We start from the raw sequence: 22,914 nt of genomic DNA, 5'->3' as shown, positions 1-22,914 counted from the left end.
TATTAGTTTCAATAAACTCCTAAAAGAGTTGAAAATTGTGCTGTTCAGAGAATCTGGTTTAGCTTTATGGACCTGAACAGGTTCAGCACCAAACACAGATACCGGCAAAACCTATGTTACAGGGGCAGGTGTTTGGTTGGGGAAGGTTGTGTTGCCAGAAAATGGGCTGAATTGCGATTTCCTGCAACACAAAGCAAGTCTTGCTTGCATGCGTCAAGAAACAAGTGTTGAAAATATGTGCTGATTTATTTACTTTTGTCACCCCGCATAAATTCCATGAGAGCAAATTTTCTTCCATGGGTTTTCATCTCTATTACGTCCATTCTCAAGATGAAGCCTTCTGTTCCAGGCCATCTGAAATTACCTATTTTTTCAGGAAACGTAACACTCACCATCGCCTCCATTTCCCCATACTCTTCTCTCATTCCACTGCACCTCAGATAGAACAGAGGTAGAGTTTCCTTGTTCCTCACCTTTCTTTGTCATTTCCACCATTGCAATGCTATTCTACCACTAGCCACATCTTCCTCTCCCCACCCCTCTGCCTTCTGCAAGGAACACTTTCTCTGTGACTCCTTGGTTTGTTTATCCCTCCTCAGCAGGACTTGAACTTATACTCAATTGGAACCTAGTTTCTGATTGTTTAAAATGCTGACTTATTTTAAACAAAAATGGATTCACATATTTATTCATAGATCCTGTGCATGTTTTTCTTCTTTATAACAATCAGTGCAGTTGTACTGGAAAGCTGCAGAAGAAATGGAGGCACAGAAAATCAAGTGTGGATAGAGGTTGGGTATTGGAATCTGAGAAAGAATCTTGAAAGATAAATCGCAGCCATGTTGTAAGCACACTGAAATCTAGATGCCCATTATTATCTTCTTGAAGTTGCGACAATGGGAAATTTAAAAAGCATTCTTTATTTATTTATTTTTCAAATACAGCACTACATTGTGGAACGTTGTCTCCATGTGTCACTATACAACATTTAAACTATTTACAAATAATTTGTGAATCAACTGTTCTCTCAGAGAAGATTAGTACATCTCAGTGACTATGTCACATTAATGAGTTGCAACTCCTAGGAGTTAGTTTTAAAGTCTACAAATTTCTATGACTTCATTTTAAAAAGCCATGATTTTAAAAGTACCACATTTACAGCATTAACTAGAATCGATCATTCTTAATACTTCTGTTTTTAAAACAAATACTCAATAATGACTGCTGGCAATATACGAAATGTGTCCTCGTCTTGTACAAATGATATGTTATAGGAAAATTGATGTTAATCTGTTAAATGTATCGTTAGTTAATCAATAATAACAATCTAGAAATTATTTTAAAAAATGGCTGCACTTCATTGTGTTTAACAGGCAGGGAAAGAGGATTTATAAAGTAAGTCAAAACCTCTTGATATTAGAACACATTTGAGGAAATAATGCTCAAATTTGCTAAAGTTCTTTTCTTTCTGGTCATAGAGGGGTATCATAGCTCTCTGGGAGCTGGTCTAGTTGATATTGGCGCTGCTGTTGCTCCTGGTGTTGTTTCATTATTTCTTTCACTTCTTCCTCCAATTCGGGGGGAATTATGAATTGATCATCTGGATCTGGTTGGGCAGGGGCAGCAAAATAACCACCACTCTTTTTCAATGGTGCATCGGCTGCCACCTCGATCAAATTATGGCTCTTCTCCGAGGGTGCAACGGAACCATTTCCACGTCTCCTGCCAATAGTCCCTGTCGTGGAATACTCTAACTTGCTCTTGTCATCTCCTAGCCAGTCGGTTTCACTTTGAGCTATCAGGTGCATCAATTTTTCAGAGTTTTCATCTTCATTTGCACTAATAACTATTCCTTCATCACATGCATCTGGAGTTGAATGCAAAGCCATTTTCTCCTTAACTTGAATGCAATGAATGTCAACTTCAACTTCCACTCTGCTGCCATTTGAAAAGACGCCCTCAATGGGCTCTTCATCATCACTGTCTAGTCCGTTGTCTGAAAATGCGCTGGAGAAGGTGGCACTGGAGAGCTGCCGCTGAAATGAGTTGGTCAGGCATACTGGGTGCAACATACACCGTTGCTCACCATGGAAGACAGGGCATCCATCATTCATTGTGACCTGGGGTGGCTCATCTGAGGCCGTCGAGCCCACTTCACTGCTCATTTCAGAGGTGGAAATTTCACTGCTGATCTCAGAGGCAACACCGCTGCTGGATGATGGCATCCCCAAGTTATCTGCTGGTCTGTCCTTAATAACTACATTTACCGATGGTGGGAAAATGCCCGGGCTGGATGGTGGCACCCCATTTACGTCACAACAACAGAAACAGTCCTCGCTAACATTCAGCTGAACAACAACGGCACAGATGCTGTCATTGCACCCATAGCTCTGAGCCAGACTGCAGAGCTTCTTGGCAGCGGCCTGAGCATCTGGTACATTTCTCACAGAGTCCACAGCTTCCACATAGGAGATACTATCCCAGAGTCCCTTACTGCCCAGAATGAAGAATTCGTCTTGTGGTGTGAGGGTAACTGTCTGAACATGTGGCCGAGGCACAACATAGGGATGGAGAAATGCATATCCCAAGATCCTTGTCGAATCAGTTACCCCATTGACTTTGTTGTCCTGCAATGAAAAGTAAATGATTAATTTCAGAGCAAAAATCCAAATGTCAAATCAAAAGTTAAACAAATTTATGCAAATAAGGTCTTTCTTGGAGCTAAATACGCAAACACAAAAATAAAGATCTAAAATCTCATCTGCAGTTTTTTAAATTTCCTATAAATGGATTAAGTATTTGACAAACATGACTTTTTAATGTCATAATTTGTTCAAAGCTCAGACACAAAATTATTAGATTATTTAATGAATATTTCAGGATCACGCCATTGTTTAAAATTATTGAAAGAAATGTTATACTAATTTGCTGGATGGAACTTATGGTATTGTTTCATTGCCTGAAGATGTCCTTCATTTCCTTCATTCACCTCAATTTGTCAAGCTGCACATTTTAATAAGAGCATGCCACAAACAGAAGGCCAAACTCTCACAAACATTCCCTTTAGGTTATCTCATACATTCAATTCTGAATAGATTCCAAGTGGATTAAGCTGATTTTGCATTAACAATATACAAAATACATGCATTGTTAAATCTAAAATATGTTGGCCTGGGAAGACAAATACATAATCACAATATAGTAAAAACATAAGAAAATAATATTTCCGTTTCCTTCTAGCATGAAATGTTTCCTTTAATGAAAAACAAATCAAACATGTTACCCAGAAATTGATTCAGAATCTGAAAATAGGTTCGATTTTGATATATCTAAACATCAATGTAGAGAGATCTAGTAGGAAGATAGGAGGCTTGCTCAATATCAAATGCCAACTGAGAAACTAGAATATATTTCTCCCGTAAATTTAAACTACATAGAGGATGGTGTGTGTTTGGAAGAAGATGCCACAGGAAGTGGTGGAGGTGGGTACAATTACCAGGTTTAAAATATATTTGGACATATTCAAGGATAGGAAAGAGGGACATGGGCAAATGGGACTTGCTCAGTAACACTTAAGATGGTTCATCCTGGAAGTACTTTCATATCCTGGGATTTTATTCCAGATGGCATGAAAGGACACCATGAAAGTTGCCCGTTCTCCACTACATCTCCAGGCAGTAACTGAAGATCGGCAGAGCCAGAAGTCTCATTCAGAAAAAAGTCTCAAACAACTTATTTCTCTTAAAATTCAATAACAGGATAACCTTATTCAGTTCAGGTAACCATCAAGATATGTTTAGTTGTTTTGCTGTTGCAGCATCTGCAGTAATTTGGAACTGTTATGTTTATTGGCTGTTTACTGCTTGGCATGTGCATGAATGTTGGAAGAATCATAGTTCTATCTCCATTTTCTGTCAGCATGCTTCTTCCTAGGATCAAGAGCAACTTGCAGTGCCTCCATAATGTTTGGGACAAAGACCCATCATTTATTTATTTGCCTCTGTACTCCACAATTTGAGATTTGTAATAGAAAAAAATCACATGTGGTTAAAGTGCACATTGGCAGATTTCAATAAAGGCTATTTTTATACATTTTGGTTTCACCATGTAGAAATTACCGCAGTGTTTATACATAGTCCCTCCCCCCCACCTCATTTCAGGGCACCATAATGTATGGGACACAGCAATGTCATGTAAATGAAAGTAGTCATGTTTGGTATTTTGTTGCATATCCTTTGCATGCAATGACTGCTTGAAGTCTGTGATTCATGGACATCACCAGTTGCTGGGTGTCTTCTCTGGTGATGCTCTGCCAGGCCTGTATTGCAGCCATCTTTAGCTTATGCTTGTTTTGGGGGCAAGTCCTCTTCCATTTTCACTTCAGCATATAAAAGGATGCTCAATTGGGTTCAGATTGGGTGATTGACTTGGCCACTCAAGAATTGACCATTTTTTAGATTTGAAAAACTCCTTTGTTGCTTCAGCAGAATGTTTGGGATCATTGTCTTGCTGTAGAATGAACCGCCGGCCAATGAGTTTTGAGGCATTTGTTTGAACCTGAGCAGATAGGATGTGTCAAAACACTTCAGAATTCATTATGCTACTACCATCAGCAGTTGTATCACCAATGAAGATAAGTGAGCCAGTACCTTCAGCAGCCATACATGCCCAGGCCATAACACCCCCAACACCGTGATTCACAGATGAGGTGGTATGTTTTGGATCTTGGGCAGTTTCTTCTCTCCTGCATACTTTGCTCTTGTCATCACTCTGATATGTTAATCTTCATCTCATCTGTCCACAAGATCCTTTTCCAGAACTGTGGTTGCTCTTTTAAGTACTCCTTGTACTCCTTGGCAAACTGTAACCTGGCCATCCTATTTTTGCAGACAGTGGTCATTGATAAATCCACACCTGACTCCTGAAGAGTGTTTCTGATCTGTCGGACAGGTGTTTGGGGATTTTTCTTTATTATAGAGAGAATTCTTCTGTCATCAGCTGTGGAGGTCTTCCTTGGCCTGCCAGTCCCTTTGCGATTAGTAAGCTTACCAGTGCTCTCTTTCTTCTTAATGATGTTCCAAATAGTTGATTTTGGTAAGCCTAAGGTTTGGCTGATGTCACTAACAGTTTTATTCTTGTTTCCCAGTCTCATAATAGCTTATTTGACTTTCATTGGTCCTCATGTTGATAAACAGTAAATAAAGCTTCCAAAGGCGATAGAAAGATTGGAGGAAAGACTAGGTGCTGAGAGCTCTCCTATACCTGCATTCAGGAGGCAATTAAACACACCTGAGCAATTACAAACACCTGTGAAGCCATGTGTCCCAAACATTATGGTGCCCTGAAAGGCGGGGACTATGTATAAACACAGTGTTTATAATGTGAATATGTCACTGTATACTAATAACATTTTTATTATTTTAATTAATTTAGTTATATAATCTTGCACTTAAATTTAATCTGGGTCGGCCCGCCGCGGACCTTTCACCGACCGGCGCGGCCTGAAATAGGCCTCGGGATTTTCTCCGCCCGGCGGGGGCTTCAATGCCGGGAGCCCCGACCGCCCCGACATGGCAACTCCAACAGCCTGACCGCGGGAGAAGACGGCAGGGAAGAGAAAAATACATTCTCTTCTTGCTATTGAGGGCGTGCAGCGTAGGTTTACTAGGTTAATTCCCGGAATGGCGGGACTGTCATACGTTGAAAGACTGGAGCGACTAGGCTTGTAAACACTGGAATTTAGAAGGATGAGAGGGGATCTTATTGAAACATATAAGATTATTAAGGGGTTGGACACATTAGAGGCAGGAAACATGTTCCCAATGTTGGGGGAGTCCAGAACCAGGGGCCACAGTTTAAGAATAAGGGGTAGGCCATTTAGAACAGAGATGAGGAAAAACTTTTTCAGTCAGAGAGTTGTGAATCTGTGGAATTCTCTGCCTCAGAGGGCAGTGGAGGCCAATTCTCTGAATACATTCAAGAGAGAGCTAGATAGAGCTCTTAAGGATAGTGGAGTCAGGGTGTATAGGGGGAAAGCAGGAACGGGGTACTGATTGAGAATGATCAGCCATGATCACATTGAATGGCGGTGCTGGCTCGAAGGGCCGAATGGCCTAGTCCTGCACCTATTGTCTATTGTCTATTGTGGCCTTCCATCACAGTAAGGAGGTGACTGGAGGAGACTCACTGTGATGGATGTTTCTTTTGTTTGTTGTTGGTTATGATTGTATGTTATTGCATTTTTATTGATTGTTCTTATTGGTCTTATTGTTGAACTGCGGGTAATTTTTCATTTCACTGCACATTTATGTGTATGTGACAAATAAATTGACTATTGACACGATGGCTCTCTCTTCATCCAGCTGCCGAATGTCTCCTGCCAAGCTGGCCAGCTCTTGCGTCATACTTTAGGTCCCTTGAGACCTGTCCTGTGGCACTGAAGAGGATTTTTGAGTATGAAGAACAAACTGGAGCTACTGAAATTTATCTGTGTTTTTTCCACAACGTGGGGTGTGTTTTTGACCGTATTGTAAAACAGCTGGAGGAAACAAGTCTACATCACAGATGTTTACGAGGAAGTCCGAAAGTTCAAAATGAAGATGCTTCAGCAGAAACAGGACAGCTTTTTTGGATACCAGACCAAGCAGCTGATGGACAAACAAGTGCCAGCACAAAGGTCCAAGCAGCAACAGGACTTTGTGAAATTCTATGACTCTGTCATTACATACATTGACAAGTGGTTTGATTTCTCACCAGAAAATGTAATGACGAAACTGAAACCGATCGGCCTCTATTAGGACCTCTCCTTCACTAACCTGGAGCAGGTGGTGGCTGCCCTCAAAATGACAGAGACAGTCAATATGGACCAACTCTATGAAGAGTTTTGTGCTAGCCGGGAGGAAATGGAGAAATCCAGACAGGATACCACAAAATCCACCAGTGAGAAGTGGGTGGCAGTTTTCCAAAACATAGGGAAAGCCAACTTGGTCAACATGTTCAGGATTGTCTCATTTGTCCTCAGTGTGCCAGGCTCAAATGCCTTTGTATAGAGGAGCTTCTCTCTGATAACCATTAAATGGTCAGACTCAAGAAACAGATGCAGCACAGAGCTGATCAAAAATGAACTTCAAATATCTGTGAACTGTGACTTGTCATGTAAGGACCTCTCTGGCTGTGCAAAGGGACAAAGGATTGCTTGAATCAGTCAAGAGTAGCAAGAAATATCCATGGAAAAAGTAGACGATGAGTCCCCCTCTTTTCCTCTTGCAGTGATTATATGTCTACTCTATAGGCACACACAGATAGGGTTATTTGGTGTTATTTCATGTCTAACTGGTAGTCAGATTATGCTCTGTTATAATTTGATGTTACATTTCATGTATAACACTGAAGATATGTACACACGGTTAATATATTGAATTTGTTTACCAATTCATTGTTGTTGTTTTTTTCTCTCTTTTCTGAAAAAGGTCCCTGTTACCATCTGCTAGCTGCCAGCCCTAGGGTTGCCAACTGTCCTGTATTAGCCGGGACATCCTGTATATTAAGCTAAATTGGTTTGTCCCATACAGGACCGCCCTTGCCCCGTATTTGACAGCTACTACTCGGGTCAAAGGGACTGTCGGGTCGGAGCGCCGCGTCCGGCCCCGCCTCACCTGTCTCGATGTAGTGCAGCGCATGGAGTGCAGCAGCAGCGCCCTGTCGGTCGGCAGTAGGGTTGCCAACTGTCTCGTATTAGCCGGGACATCCCGTATTTTGGGCTAAATTGTTTTTGTCCCGTACGGCACCGCCCTTGTCCCGTATTAGGCCCAGGGGGTCGCTGTAGGCCCCGACGTTTTAGGTCCCGACAGTTTGGGGCCCGACAGTTTGGGTCCCAACACTCCAGGTTTCTGACATTTTAGCTCCGGACAGTCTAGGTCTGGAGGCCCGGGCGCCGCCTAACGCTGGGCGCTTGCTTTCGCAGGCTCATTTTGCGTCCTTCAACCTATGCAGGGTCCACTGATGGTTTGATTCGAACACAGCCGAGGTTGCGTCGCAACCCGCCTCCCCGCCTGTGCGGCCACCATTGATGAAGCGGGAGCACATGGCCGCTGACTGGGTGAGGTCACGTGGGGCGCGGGGTGGTGATATCACCTTGTCCCGTATTTGGGAGTGAGGAAGTTGGCAACCCTACTTTCAGCAGTAAGGTGCAATATTATTTTTAGAAACATAATTATTTCCACAAATAGGTTCTGCAGTTATAAATTGTTCCTGGAAAGCTCCAGCATTTTACGTGCCAACAGAACAACCAGCAGATACAAGCTATATTTTGTAGCTTGTAGAGCTATTACTGGAGGGGATTCTGAACCTGAAGCTCCATATTATAAATATAATCTGAAAATAACTGATGCTTGACAGGCCATAAATATTTGCACTAATTGGATTATTGTGAAAAAATAATATAATTCAGATACACATAATGTAATTCAGTTTCAGATGGCTGAGAATTTGATATTTTACCTCAGTGACGATAGCTTTGTGCTGTTTTACTCTTTCTAATTCTTCTTCACAGCAAACATTGTAAATCTTCGAGAGGGGCAATGGTTTTCCATCTCTGCATAGGACAGCTTGACATTTTCCAACATTGGCTGCAGTCAGCATGAAACAACCACTGGGATCCATAGGATCATGTTTTATGTGGCACAGGACTGCAGAGCCTCCCAACTTCTGGCCAGCAGTTCCAAGTTTCCTACACAAAAATTGTAAAATTACAAGCAAGAACAACTTGGCTAAACAGTAATGAAATAACCAACAGGTTAAAATAAAAAGTTTTCAAACATGCAAGACCTGGTATACCACAAATCTAAAAGTCGACTAATGTTTTCCAACACAAGAAATGTCCTGGTACCATAAGCTGAATCAGCTGTAGAGACTAATGGAAAGTTGTATTTCTTTAACTATGTCTCTAAAACTATAAAGCAAAATCTTCCCAAATACACTGACAGTTTCAAGGAGATGTGCAGGGCAGGTTTTTCGTTATACAGGGTGTAGTGAGTGCCGACAGCACAATGCCAGGAATGATGATTAAGGCAGATACGATAGGGGCATTTAAGAATTTTGAATAGGCATATGGATATGCAGGGAATGGAGGGGTATTCATTATGTGCAGGCAGGTAAGAGTTGGTGTTGACATTATGTTTGGTCCTGACACTGTGGCCAAAGGGCCTATTCCTGTGCTGTACCATTCTATGTTCTTAGAGTCATGGAATTATATAGCACAGAAATAGGCCCATTGCCCATGCCGACTAAGATGTTTTCATGAGCAAGTCTTATTTGTCCGTATTTTGCCCAGATCCCCTAAACCGTTCCTATCCACCAACCTGTTAAAATGTCCTTCAAATGGTGTAGCTGCACATAACTCTTCTAATTCCTCTGGCAGCCTGTTCCATATATCCACCACCCTGTGGGCACAACTTGGCTCTCAGGTTCCATTTAAATCTTTTCACTCTCACCTTAAATCTATGCCTCCTGGTTTTGGATATTCCCACCCTGGGAAAAAGACTGCGACTATCCACCATATCTAGTCCCGGCCTATCCAATCTCCCCATATAACTCAAGCCTGTCAAAATCCTTGTAAAACCTTTCTGCATCTTCTCTAGCTAAATTACATTCTCTCTATGGTATGGTAACCAGAACTGCACACAATATTCTTGGTGCACTCTTGCCAGCATCCTTTACAGCTGCAACATTATACCTAACCCTTGTACTTAATACTATAGAAGTTGGGAGGTCATGTTGTAGTTGTATAAGACGTTGGTGAAACCGCATTTAGAATAGTGTGTTCAGTTCTGGGCACCATGTTATCGGAAAGATATTGTCGAGCTTGAAAGGGTTCAGAAAAGATTTACAAGGATGTTGCTAGGACTAGAGGGTGTGAGCTATAGGGAGAGGTTGAGTAGGCTGGATCTCTATTCCATGGAGCGGAGGAGGATGAGGGGAGATCTTAGAGGTATACAAAATCATGAGAGGAATAGATCGGGTAGATGCACAGAGTCTCTTGCCCAGAGTTGGGGAATTGAGGACCAGAGGACGTAGGTTCAAGGTGAAGGGGAAAAGATTTAATAGGTATCCGAGGGGTAACTTTTTCACACAAAGGGAGGTGGGTGCATGGAGGTGGCAGTTGAGGCTGGGACTATCCCATCTTTTAAGAAACGGTTAGACAGAGACATGGATAGGACAGGTTTGGAGGGATATGGACCAAGCGCAGGCAAGTCAGACTAGTGTAGCTGGGTTATTGTTGGCCGGTCGGTGTGCACGAGTTGGGCCGAAGGGCCTGTTTCCACACTGTATCACTATATGACTCAGTCCGACGAAGACAAGAATTCCATACACCTTCTTCATTACTTGGTCTACACGTGTCACCACTTTCAGGTAACTGTGTACATGTACCCCTGGGTCTCTCTGTTCAACAACGCTTCTCAGAGCCTGTCATCTATTGCACAAATCCTGCCCTGGTTTCACATCCCAAAATTCATTATTTTGTACGTCTGAGTTAAATTCCATCTGCTATTCCTTTGTCATTTTCCCAGTTGATCTAGACTCTGCTGTAAGCTTAAATAACCTTCTTCACTGTCCAACTCATCACCAATTTTGGTATCAACTGCATTCTCACCAATCATGCCTTGTACATATGTATGCAAATTCTTAATATTGATGACAAACAACCGGGAACCCACTTAAGTGCATTCCTACATCTCATATTCCTCAAGAGGTTCGCTTGATCCTCACTGCCTACATCTGATATATATTTTCTTATTTTTCCTGAACAGATCCACAATATCCCTTGTCAGCCAGGGTATCCTGATCCTGCCAGCGTTGCCCTTCACTCTAACAGAGGCATATTAACCCTGAACTCTCTCCATCTCACTTTTAAAAGCCTCCCGCTTGCCAGACACTTTACCTGCTAACAGCCTCTTCAAATTAATCTTTAAAAGTTCCTATTGAATGCCATTCTTGCCTTCAACCTGAATATAGTGTCATATGATTAAGTAATTGTACAGTTACTTAATAATTTCAAGATGCATCTCAAGGGTTTCAAAGCAGTTAAGAACTGAGAAAATACCCAATTGAATTTGTCAGTATCAGCAAGTGGCAGTCAGGGCATTACATCAAGCCTCGGCACCGCGGGGCAAAAAGTGATGCGATTGGGATTGCAGCAACAATTCAGCCAGTGATGTGGATGTTTCCGTAATTACAACACTCAGTAGTGAAACTGAAGGTCTCCAAACTGCCAGGTTATTTTCCTGTTACTTATGTAATAATCCCATTGTTTCATATCCTGTATTTTAAGTAGTGTAGATCATGGTGTATATCCAAAATAATGAGATGAAGCAAAAATAAATAAGACTGTTTTTATAAAGTAAAAATATCAGATATGTCCCTGTGTTTTCTTGCCTTTTTTTGGGTGACATTTTTCAAGCAGGATTTCATCAAATCCTTAGACTAATTTATACCAGAAAGATTACATTAATTTTGCAATTAAATATTCTAATTAAATCATGTGTCAATTCACTGGATGGATTTAAAAGAGAGTTAGATAGAGCTCTAGGGGCTAGTGGAATCAAGGGATATGGGGAGATGGCAGGGACAGGTTACTGATTGTAGATGATCAGCCATGATCACAATGAATGGTGGTGCTGGCTCGAAGGGCCAAATGGCCTTCTACACCTATTTTCTATGTTAATTCTATATAAGCCAAATTCAGATTATGTTTTTGATTTTTATCATTTATCACCTGATTGGATGGTTTTCTGATGCCTAAAATTTTTACAGCAACACGTCAATAGCTGTGCCCCTTTGGTCACGTGTGAAATGTGTGATTTAAAAGCAGTGTAACTGTTTTTATATTTATTGTTTCTTTTTAATTGTTTATATTTTGTGTTTAAGCTTTCCATTGAAATACTTAATGATGAATAGAACTTAAAATCATGAAATAAAAATCTAGTTTGCTCACATATTTTATCAATGTCTAATTCTGTTGTCCCTCCTGTTTTCTGACCTCGTCAATGCGATGACGGTTTTATTTGCACTCGTCGCGATTTTTTTTAAATTCAAACAACGTGATTGTAATGACCCTGAACTTAACTACGAGCCTCGTGGTGGGTTACATGCTGACATTTTGCAAGGGAGCTTAGAAATCAGTATAAGAGATAGTATCCAAGTGGTCACGTTGTGGGCACTCTGAGCTCTGAAGAATGCTGTGTTCACTTTTTTTGCTTGGAATTATTAGTTAGTAAAAATCTTTTTGTACTTCTTCGTTCTTTTTTCGTAAATATTGCTTCTAGTTTACTATAGAAATGTTTAAATCCCGTTAAACTTTAATTGTTTGTTGCTATGTTGTTATAAAGTGTGTGCACTGTAGCGAAGGGAATCGAAAGTGATCAGGTTCTAGATAACGCCATGTATCGTTGAAAGTATGTTCCTGTCTACACAGATGTTTTTGGTTTCGGGCAAATTTCAAGTAAATTAACATCGAATTCGATGAAAGGTTATTATATTCTTTCTCATTTATGTATATTAAAAAATATACTTAATATATAATTTGTTTTTTTCATTTTTTTCCTTCAAATTTTGGTCGATTTAGATCACAAGTTAGCGCAAAAGGTTGATAGGTAGGCCCATTTTTAATGCTGTGGTATTTGTTATAATTTAATATCTTTCAAATTTGGCCACCCATGTCACAGGTTGGTACCCTTATTTACGGAAACACCCATGTATGCTGGAAAATGATAGTTAAGAATAATATTGAGTGCAATTTCCACAATAATCAAATTGTTTCCCTTTCCACAATGCATTGGGTGATAAATGAAGAGTTGCCTTGTCGGGTGAGGAATTGATGCTAACTATGAACTCTCCTGATTAGGAAACACTATCTTATTTGTCATAACTAACTGTTTTCAACACAATAGGAAAACAATGCTAAAATCTGCAGATAATCAAATTAATATACACTCTGCATGTGCTTGACTATAACTGCAAATTAATGTCTATTTCCATGATAGAATAAACAAAGAGGAGACACTGCAGGAACTGGAAACCAGAATTTAAAAAGGAGAAACTGCTGGAAGAACTCAGTAGATCGAGTAGCATCTTTTGGGGTGGGGGTTGGGGAAGGGATACTCAACTTTTTTGGGTCGTGGCCCAGCATCGGGACAATACAAACCTGGCTCAGAACCAAAGAACAAATTCAATGAACAACAATAATCAGTGCCAACTGTACACAGAAAGTGCATTAAAGTTCAAGTTCCAGAGGTTTGACATTTCAGCATATAGAAAACACATCAAAAGCGCTGCAAGCACAATGAGGAGTCCTTTATATACTTATATCAGGGGGATACCGGGACAACTGCCAAGAACACATATTCATTGTGATTGGTTTCCGTAACAAGTGAGTTGCATAGGTTCACTGTTTCAAATGTTCAATTATCTTGAGTGCATTATTTTGTTTTCAATTTTCCTGTGTAATTTTAAACAAAGCAGTGAACTATGTCCTTGAGAATCAACAAGTGCACTCAGTGGAGGTTGGAGGGAGAAGATTCCTGCCATTCACTATTTTTTAACAAAATTGTTATTTATATACACTACTGCACATAATGGCCAAAAATCTTTCCCACAGATAAAGTAGCATTGAAGTGTAACATGTTGTGATTGAGATGCATATTGCCAAAGTGCACCAACATTTCATTGATTTGGAATTCCACTTAATCTAAAAGCAAAAGCCTATTTGTCAGTTGATTTTTTTGTGAGGACTATTTTATAGATCAGGAACTCCATAGCACTGAAATGGATAAAATAATCTATAGTCCTTTCCAAGCCAGTTTGCTCTATTCATCTGGTAGACTAATTTTAGTAACCACCAAAGAATAATCACCTGCCCATCTCTCAGCTAATTATAAAGTGTGGGGAGATTGAAAATAATCTCTACCACACCTGGACAGCACTGTAGAATAAAGGCACCTCGCACATGACAAATTCTTGTGCTTCCAGGACTAGATTATAACATAAATGGAAAAAATAGAACTATTTTGTTAGTCAGTTCAGTTTATAAATTTCATTTTTCTGAAAGCAAGTATGCTTTCTTTCAAGTACTGATTAGTTACCACAGAACAACTGCTCACTTGGGTGAGCCTTGGTCTGATTTCTCTTCCACTTTGTAGGAAGGTTTGACCCCCTCATTGTGTCCCAATTTCTTGTCAGGAGCAAGAACTCAAAATAGAGAGTCACAGGTGAAAATGAATGGTACCGTCTCATGATATGATGTGCACTGATATACTACACTGTTTCTATGTAGTTGTCATGAATAAAAATCATATAGAAACATGATTGAGAAAAACATAAATGCTAAATTATTCAGGCTTCAACACCAGCAAGAAATGCTTGCTCATTTAGCAATAATCAAAATAAATGAAAAACGATGCATTTTTCCCCCAATTATAAACAACAGACACAATTGATTAAAGGTAGAAACAAACAGAACATACTTGAACAGAATAAGACATCTCATCAACAAGTAACCTCAGATGAACCAAGCTAACTTAATTAGATGGGACAATTGACACCAGATTGTCAACTAAATTTCTCCATTCAGAGAAGAGAGTATTAAATTGCAACGGTAAAGCTATCCAGGAACAATACCACATCATTATGCAATTGATTTCTGATGACTTTACCTACCTCTGCATGACCAGGAAAGTATTAGTCATGTACTCTTCATCGGTCTTTGATTTTTGCAGCTCTTCTGCCAAAATGTCACTCATGGTGCATTGCAGCAGATAGGGCACTTCTACATTTCGATCACCATCAAAAACTCCATACAATGCCTCTCTGTCATCACAGAAGTTATTCACTGACAAGGCAGCCACACACAACCTGGGTTGAAGTAAGTAAAATTAGAATACCATTACTCTTCCCTTGAAAAGTAATTTTTTTATTTTTGGTCAGTATATTAAGACTTGAAGCAACTGTTCCAAACATCTTCAATTAAATTTATATAACAAGTTTACAAAAATAAATCTAGACTGTCTCAAAGTATTGATATGGCATATTTAATAATTTAATTTAATTTAATAAATGATTTAAAGTTTATTACAATGCATAACACTTGTTCTTAAATCTTTAGATAAAATTAGGATACCTTCCGGAATAACACTGGCAATAGTTTGTAAAAGATAACCACCCTTTTTCCTGTGGGATAGAGTTTATTTGGGGAATGACATGGCCCCTAAATTTCTATTATCCAGCTAAAGTTCCCTTGAATATTCATTTTCTGAGGCTGCTTTATTTGTCCTTTCAATTCTTCTGTAAACTTACTTCACTGGGACATAAAGAAGTCTTTGAATTTGAGAATATCCATTTCTCATTTGAGAATATATTTCAGAATATCCAAGACACTAGTCCTTTAATTCTGAGGACACAAGGATCTTATATCGATATAACGTGTCTGTTACTTACTGCATCCCAGCAACTGCACAGACAAAAGAAAAAATCTTCTGCTGAGGCGAGACCATATCACAACAAGGCAAACCTAATTTCTGAGAACTAGTTTCTTCAGTAATTTGCAAACTTCTTTTGACAGAAGAACTTCTCAGACCAGAAGAATGCACTTTACACAGCATTAATTGGATTTTTTTGTCATTATCACAGAATAATATACCTGTTTTTCACTCCAGAGGCTTCTGTATACCCATGGCTCCACACAGCTGGTGCGCCAGGTGCCTCACTAACTGCATAGGATGTTGAGGACGGATCTATCTTGAAGCAGCGAATGTTACTAAGATGAACAAAGAGATTAAAAAAATTAAGAACAAATAGGCCACTTTTTAAATTTAAAAAAAAGGCAATCATAACTACTCTGACAAAAATACCATTTGTGTTTTTTAAAATCTGCACTCTCATTACTTCCAATGGATGCATTTTATGAAGTTTTGAAATACGTCGTTTAAGTATAAACAGTCCATAAAACCTAAAGCAAAAAAAGCAAGTCACCCAAACAGTTCTACTTTATGTCATACCAATTACTGGTGATTTGCTATATTCAATACTCCAGAGGGATTATCCCCCAATTTATCTCCTTTTAGTTTATATGTGAGTCAAAAATAAATAATTCTCAGCTGACTAAAACCCACTGTAGTTTATCTGAAGCCCATCAACTATGTAGTGTGGATGATTTTATTCTGCAAATAATAATAGACTGCAAGAAATTGCAGAGTTGTGATTGTAGCCTAGTCCTTCACACACACCAGATTCCCCGCCATGAACTTTATCTGTACCACGCTGCTTTGGGAAAGCAGAAATATAATCCATTTAATCCCGGTCATTCCCTCTTTCGATCCTCTCCCATTGGGCATAAGATACAAAAGCTGGAAAGCACATGCCACCAGACTCAGGAACAATTCTTCCCCTCTATTATCAGATTACAGAACAGTTCTCCCATAAATTAGAGGGTAGAACCAATCTACAAACCTACCTTCATTGTGGATGCTGGACTTTTTCCTCTATAACTGTAACTCCACAATGCTGTAAAATTATATTCTGCACTCTGGTATTTTTCTCTTTGCACTACCTGGTCTACGAGTGCATGGTTTGATTGTATAAACATATAGTATGATTTAATTTAATTGGATACCATATAAACAAAAGCCTTTCACTGTATCTTGGTACACTTGAGAATAATAAACCAATACTAATATTTTAATGTTCCTTTGGTGCACTAATCATATTTGAAGTTTTACTTTTAATTGAATTTTCTTACTCGGATGATTTTTCAAAAACCTTCTTTAGTCAACTATGATAAATTTCTTGATCGATTCTCATATCAGAAGATAATTTAATTGTTTTAAAGGATAACTTCAAAATGTAAAAAATAACTGGGAATTGAATAACTGTTTCTCCAGATTGATAAAGTTAATTAATTTACTTTCAATGCATCCTCTACACAATATATATTATTTTTCACATCATGATACCATCCTGGCATATGGATTTCTTTCTCATGTTGCAGTAAGAATAAGCAATTTAAGCACCTAACGTTCAAAGATGGGACGACATAGGCCATAAGACGACTGAGAGGCAGTGATCATAATATGATAAGTTTTAATCTACAATTTGAGAGGGAGAAGGGAAAATCGGAAGTGTCAGTATTACAGTATAGCATAGGGGATTATAGAGGCATGAGGGAGGAGCTGGCCAGATTTGACTGGAAGGAGACCCTAACAGGGAAGACGGTGGAACAGCAATGGCAGTTATTCCTGGGAAAAATGCAGAAGGAGCAGGATCAAATCATCCCAAAGAGGAGGAATGATTCTAAGGTGAGTAAGAGGCACCTCTGGTTGACAAGGGAAGTCAAGGACAGCAGAAAAATAAAAGAGAAGAAATATAACATAGCAAAGAAGAGCGGGAAGCCAGAGGATTGGGACTCTTTTAAAGAGCAACAGAAGATAACTAAAAAGGCAATACGGGGAGAAAAGACAAGGTACGAAGGTAAGCTAGCCAATAATATAAAGGAGGATAGTAAAAGCTTCTTTAGGTACGTGAGAGGAAAAAAATAGTTAAGGCAAATGTGGGTCCGTTGAAGACAGAAGCAGGGGAATTTATTATGGGGAACAAGGAAATGGCAGACGAGTTGAACCGGTACTTTGGATCTGTCTTCACTAAGGAAGATACAAACAATCTCCCAGATGTTCTAGTGGCTGTACTTGCATGCTTCCTTTCAGTGACTGATGCACTAGGACACCCAGATCTCGTTGTACGTCCCCTTTTCCTAACTTGACACCATTCAGATAATAATCTGCCTCCTTATTCTTACCACCAAAGTGGATAACCTCACACTTATCCACATTAAACTGCATCTGCCTTGCATCCGCCCACTCATACAACCTGTCCAAGTCACCCTGCAACCTCATATCATCTTCCTCACAACTCACACTACCACCCAGCTTTGTATCTGCAAATTTGCTAATGGTACTTTTAATCCCTTCATCTAAGTGATTAATGTATATTGTAAATAGCTGCGGTCCCAACACCGAGCCTTGCGGTACCCCACTAGTCACTGCCTGCCATTTATCCCCACTCTTTGCTTTCTGTCTGCCAACCAATTTTCTATCCATGTCAGTACCCTACCCCCAATACCATGTGCTCTAATTTTGCCCATTAATCTCCTATGTGGGACCTTGTCGAAGGCTTTCTGAAAGTCGAGGTACACCACATCCACCGGCTCTCCCCTGTCAATTTTCTTAGTTACATCCTCAAAAAATTCCAGAAGATTAGTCAAGCATGATTTCCCCTTCGTAAATCCATGCTGACTCGGAACGATCCTGTTACTGCTATCCAAATGCTCTGCAATTTCGTCTTTTATAATTGACTCCAGCATCTGCCCCACCAACAATGTCAGACTAACTGGTCTTTAATTTCCTGTTTTCTCTCTCCCTCCTTTCTTAAAAAGTGGGATAACTAGCTACCCACCAATCCACAGGAACTGATCCTGAATTTATAGAACATCGGAAAATGATAACCAATGCGTCCACAATTTCTAGAGCCATCTCGTTAAGTACCCTGGGATGCAGACCATCAGGCCCTGGGGATTTATCAGTCTTCAGTCCCATCGGTCTACCCAACACCATTTCCTGCCTAATGTGATCTCCTTCAGTTCCTCCGTCACCCTAGGATCTCTGGCCACTAGAACATCTGGGAGATTGTTTGTATCTTCCTTAGTGAAGACAGATCCAAAGTACCGGTTCAACTCGTCTGCCATTTCCTTGTTCCCCATAATAAATTCCCCTGCTTCTGTCTTCAAGGGACCTACATTTGCCTTGACTATTTCTTTCCTCTTCACATACCTAAAAAAGATTTTACTATCCTCCTTTAGAACGGAGATGAGGAAAAACCTTTTCAGTCGGAGAGTTGTAAATCTGTGGAATTCTCATGCCTCAGAAGGCAGTGGAGGCCAATTCTCTGGATGCTTTCAAGAGAGAGCTAGATAGAGCTCTTAAAGATAGCGGAGTCGGGGGGTATGGGGAGAAAGCAGGAACAGGGCATTGATTATGAGTGATCAGCCATGATCACATTGAATGGCGGTGCCGGCTCAAAGGGCCGATTGGCCTACTCCTGCACCTATTGTCTATTGATCGCTGACGCAATATTAAGCTGAAATGGTGATTGCTTACTTCAGTAGCTCCAGTGTTTTGTGATCCAGGACCAGCCTGGGATTTCCAGTCAGGTCTAGTTCCTGCAGTTTTGGTGGCAGATTTTCAGGCAATGTGATCTCGTTCAGCTCATTACAGCTCAGGTCAACACACTGAAGAAAGAAGCAGACAATCAATGAATATGGCTGGATTCCAGTTCACCAACCTTCTAATTCCCATATTTACAGAATTATGCAAGGTTCTGTTAGTTTCTGCCTAGGCAAGAATCCAGCAGACTTACAAATTGTACTCTTGCACAAATTGAATGCAGCTAAGCTTTCTTTCTCCCAATTATATGGATGGAGCAACAATATTAATTCTAGATGAATAAGCTGGTACAATAGTTGGTCGGCTTCAGAAATAGAGAGAGCAGTACATTTCCAAGTTAAAGCCATTAATTGTGCTGGTCAATTGTTTCAATTAAACTAACCAGTTTTAACATGATTTCTGACTATTAACTTTTCAAAATAATTGTACAGAACATTTTTACATTGTTGCATTTACGCTTTAAAAATAATGAAAACTTAATTTTTATTCAGTTCAAGCTATAATGGAGACCATGAAAATACAATGAAATTGCAGATTTAATGAATCAATTCCATTTCAAAGAAGCCTAAAATTAACTTCACATGTCACATGCCATTTAATTTGTTAAAGTGACAAATATGTTTTGTATAAAGGATATTCAATTCAAATGAAACAGAGTTATTAATAGTCTTCTTGGCAGCTATTAAAGAATGATACAACAGCTGTTTTATTTCATCTGATATCCGCAAATCCCTGTGCCTAATCCTGCAAGCTGACCTATATCAGCATCAACTAGTTATTACTGTTGGGTGCAGCGATTACTTTGATAAAATGAGGGTTTCTATAAAATGAAGAATATCTAGCTCCATTCAGATTATTTTTACCTTTAGAAATGCTGTACCGCAAAACCCATTTAAGGAAACGTGCTCTAATTACAATCACAATATGATTGCAATGAATGTTAATTGATTTTTAGACATACTTCTTAAGGTTGTCACGAGTCAATTCGCTAAACTGAGACGCCACAACATAATCCAAGCTCAGTAATTCAGATCTGTGTCGACAGATTGAATTTCACAAGTTATGCTCTTAACAAACGTAAGCACTTTTTCCATGCACATACACACTTGTGTATGCTTTTTTCATTGATTTCATATCTATATAGATGCTCTTTGATTTATGAACATGTAATTTACACTGTTTTGCAATAAGACAACTGACTCTATCTATTAGATTTACAAAGTATTTTCCCATAAAGAAAAAACAATCCTTAATGTTAGTAAAGAGCAACTTTGTCAATAAAAATCATCATCCACTGAACTGATTGCTGCTCTGAAGAGTTAAATGTCAGAAGAGTTAAAGTGGAGAGAATGAACAAAGGGTTAAATGGGAAGGGGTGATTGATCTGAAAATGTTTTTTTGAATCATAAAGTCAGACAGCACAGAAACAGGCCCCTTGGCCCAACTTACCCATGCCATCAAGATGCACCATCTACACTAGCCCCACATGCCCGCATTTGGCCCATAACCCTCTCAACCTTTCCTATCCATGAATTTGTCCAAACGTCTATTAAATGTTGTTATAGTACCTGCCTCAACTAACTCCTCTGGCAGCTTGCTCTATATATCCTCCCCTTCCTCTGTGTGATAAAGCTGCCCCTCGGGTTCCTATTAAATCTTGCCCTCTCACCCCATCTATTCCCCTGATGATCTTACACACTTCTATAAAATCACCCCTCATCCTGCTGTGCTCCAAGGAATAAAGTCCCAGCCTGCCCATACTCTCCCTAGAGCTCAGGACTTCAAGTCCTGACAAAATCCTTGTAAATCTGTTCTGTACTTTCCATCTTAATTACATCCTTCCTTTAGCAGGGTGACCAAAACTCAAAACCAATACTCAATACCCTGACTGATGAAGATCAATGTACCGAAAGTGTTATTGACCACCTTATCTACAGGTGACGCCGCTTTATAGGAAGTATGTACCTGAATCCTAGATCCCTCTGCTCGACAACTCTCCCCTGAGCCCTGACAACATTTCCCAGAGCCCCATTCACTGTGAATGTCCTGCCATGGCTTGACTTCCTAAAATGCAATCCTATGCATTTATAGTCATACAGCGTGGAAATTAGCCCTTTGGCCCAACTTGCTCACGCTGACCAACATGCCCCATCTACACTAGTCCCACCTGGCTGCATTTGACCCATATATCCCTCTAAAACTATCCTATCCATGTACCTGTCTAAATGTTTCTTAAACGTTGTAATAGTAACTGTCTCAACCACCTCCTCCGATCCAATTAATTTCCCTCTTCTAACACTCCTCTGCCTGGCAAACTAAAATGTCTCTGACACCTCTCTCCCCTTTCTTGATATCTGTCTCCATCACAGCAGAACAGACTACTTATTGACGAACGTCTATTATAAATCTACCAACTCCCACAATTATCTGGACTCCACTTCCTCCCACTCTGCCCTGCAACGACACTATTCCCTACTCTCAATTCCTCTGTCTCCTCCACATCTGCTCCCAAGACGTTCCATTCTAGGACATCCAAGATGTCCTCTTTCTTTAGTAAACGTAGTTCCCCCAGTCTTTATGGATCCCTCATCCGTGTCCCATAGTTCTGCTCTTGCTTCCCCTTCCCCAGACGGAACATGGATAGAGTTCCCCCGGCCTCACCTTCCACCCCACCAGCCTCTGCATCCACACATCATATTCTGACATTTCCGACACCTCCCATATGATCCCTAGTCACATCCTCCCTTCTCCACCCCTTTCTGCCTTCCAGAGACCACTCCCTCTGCAACTCTTTGGTTCACTCATCCCTTCGCACTCAAACCAACATTTCCCCAGGTAACCACAGGAGATGTCTCCTCCGTCGCTTTCATCCAGGGACCCCAGCCTTCCAGGGGAGACAGAGGCTCAGGTGCACCTCATCTACTGTATCCGATGTACCTGATGTGGTCTCCTGTATATCAGTGAGACCAAGCGTAGACTCAGCGACCATTTTGCCGAACACTTATGTGTAGTCTGCCAATGCCTACTGGATCTCCCGGTTGCTAACCTTTTTAACTACCCTTTTCATTCCCGCACTGACCTTTCTGTCCTGGGCATCCTCCGTTGCTAGAGTGAGGCTGCACTCAAATTGGAGGAACATCACCTCATATTTTGCATTGGTTACAACCCAATGGTATGAACAATGAATTCATGAAGGAGGTGCAGATCCAGAGCAAGTAAGATTATGAGGGACCCCTGCCACCCCAGTAACGGACTGTTCCAGATGCTACGGTCATGCTGTGAAAACGGAGTGGATGAGACGGAGTTTCTTCCCACAGGCCATCAGGACTGTCAACTTTTATAACTCCAGAGACTAAATTTTGTCTACACTATAGTAACTTTATTAACTTTATTTATATGCTGTAACTGTAATTCTTTTTTGTGCACAATCCGCAGGCATTGCCACTTTCATTTCACTGCACATCGTGTATGTGTATGTGACAAATAAACTTGACTTGACTTTCAATTTTAGGTAATCTTTCACAACCCCACCTTTCCTCCCCAACTCTCCCCTCTCTTTCCCCTCCTCCTTCCCTGAACCACCTGAACCTACACTGATTTCTTCACTCCACTCCCCCCCCCCCCACTTTCCTCCCTCTTTTTACAATCC

General features: G+C 40.2%; 1 protein-coding gene across 2 annotated transcripts in view; it reads right to left on the bottom strand.

The window, feature by feature from the left end:
• Positions 1 to 902: 902 nt before the first annotated feature.
• The window catches only part of LOC144604879 (PH domain leucine-rich repeat-containing protein phosphatase 1-like), a 138,137-nt gene continuing 116,125 nt past the window's right edge, over positions 903 to 22,914 (bottom strand). For both annotated transcript variants that reach the window (XM_078419678.1, XM_078419689.1), the window contains exons 13-17: positions 19,200 to 19,330; positions 15,692 to 15,808; positions 14,713 to 14,907; positions 8,500 to 8,728; positions 903 to 2,627 (exon numbers count right to left, since the gene is read on the bottom strand). In XM_078419678.1, coding sequence (XP_078275804.1) covers positions 1,473 to 2,627; positions 8,500 to 8,728; positions 14,713 to 14,907; positions 15,692 to 15,808; positions 19,200 to 19,330 — 1,827 coding nt within the window. In that variant the 3' untranslated portion in view covers positions 903 to 1,472. The remainder of the gene's footprint in view (positions 2,628 to 8,499; positions 8,729 to 14,712; positions 14,908 to 15,691; positions 15,809 to 19,199; positions 19,331 to 22,914) is intronic.

This window comes from Rhinoraja longicauda, chromosome 2 (assembly GCF_053455715.1).
Source record: "Rhinoraja longicauda isolate Sanriku21f chromosome 2, sRhiLon1.1, whole genome shotgun sequence".
In the NCBI taxonomy this organism is placed as follows: domain Eukaryota; kingdom Metazoa; phylum Chordata; class Chondrichthyes; order Rajiformes; family Arhynchobatidae; genus Rhinoraja; species Rhinoraja longicauda.
This window is presented reverse-complemented; position numbering and strand designations above follow the sequence as displayed.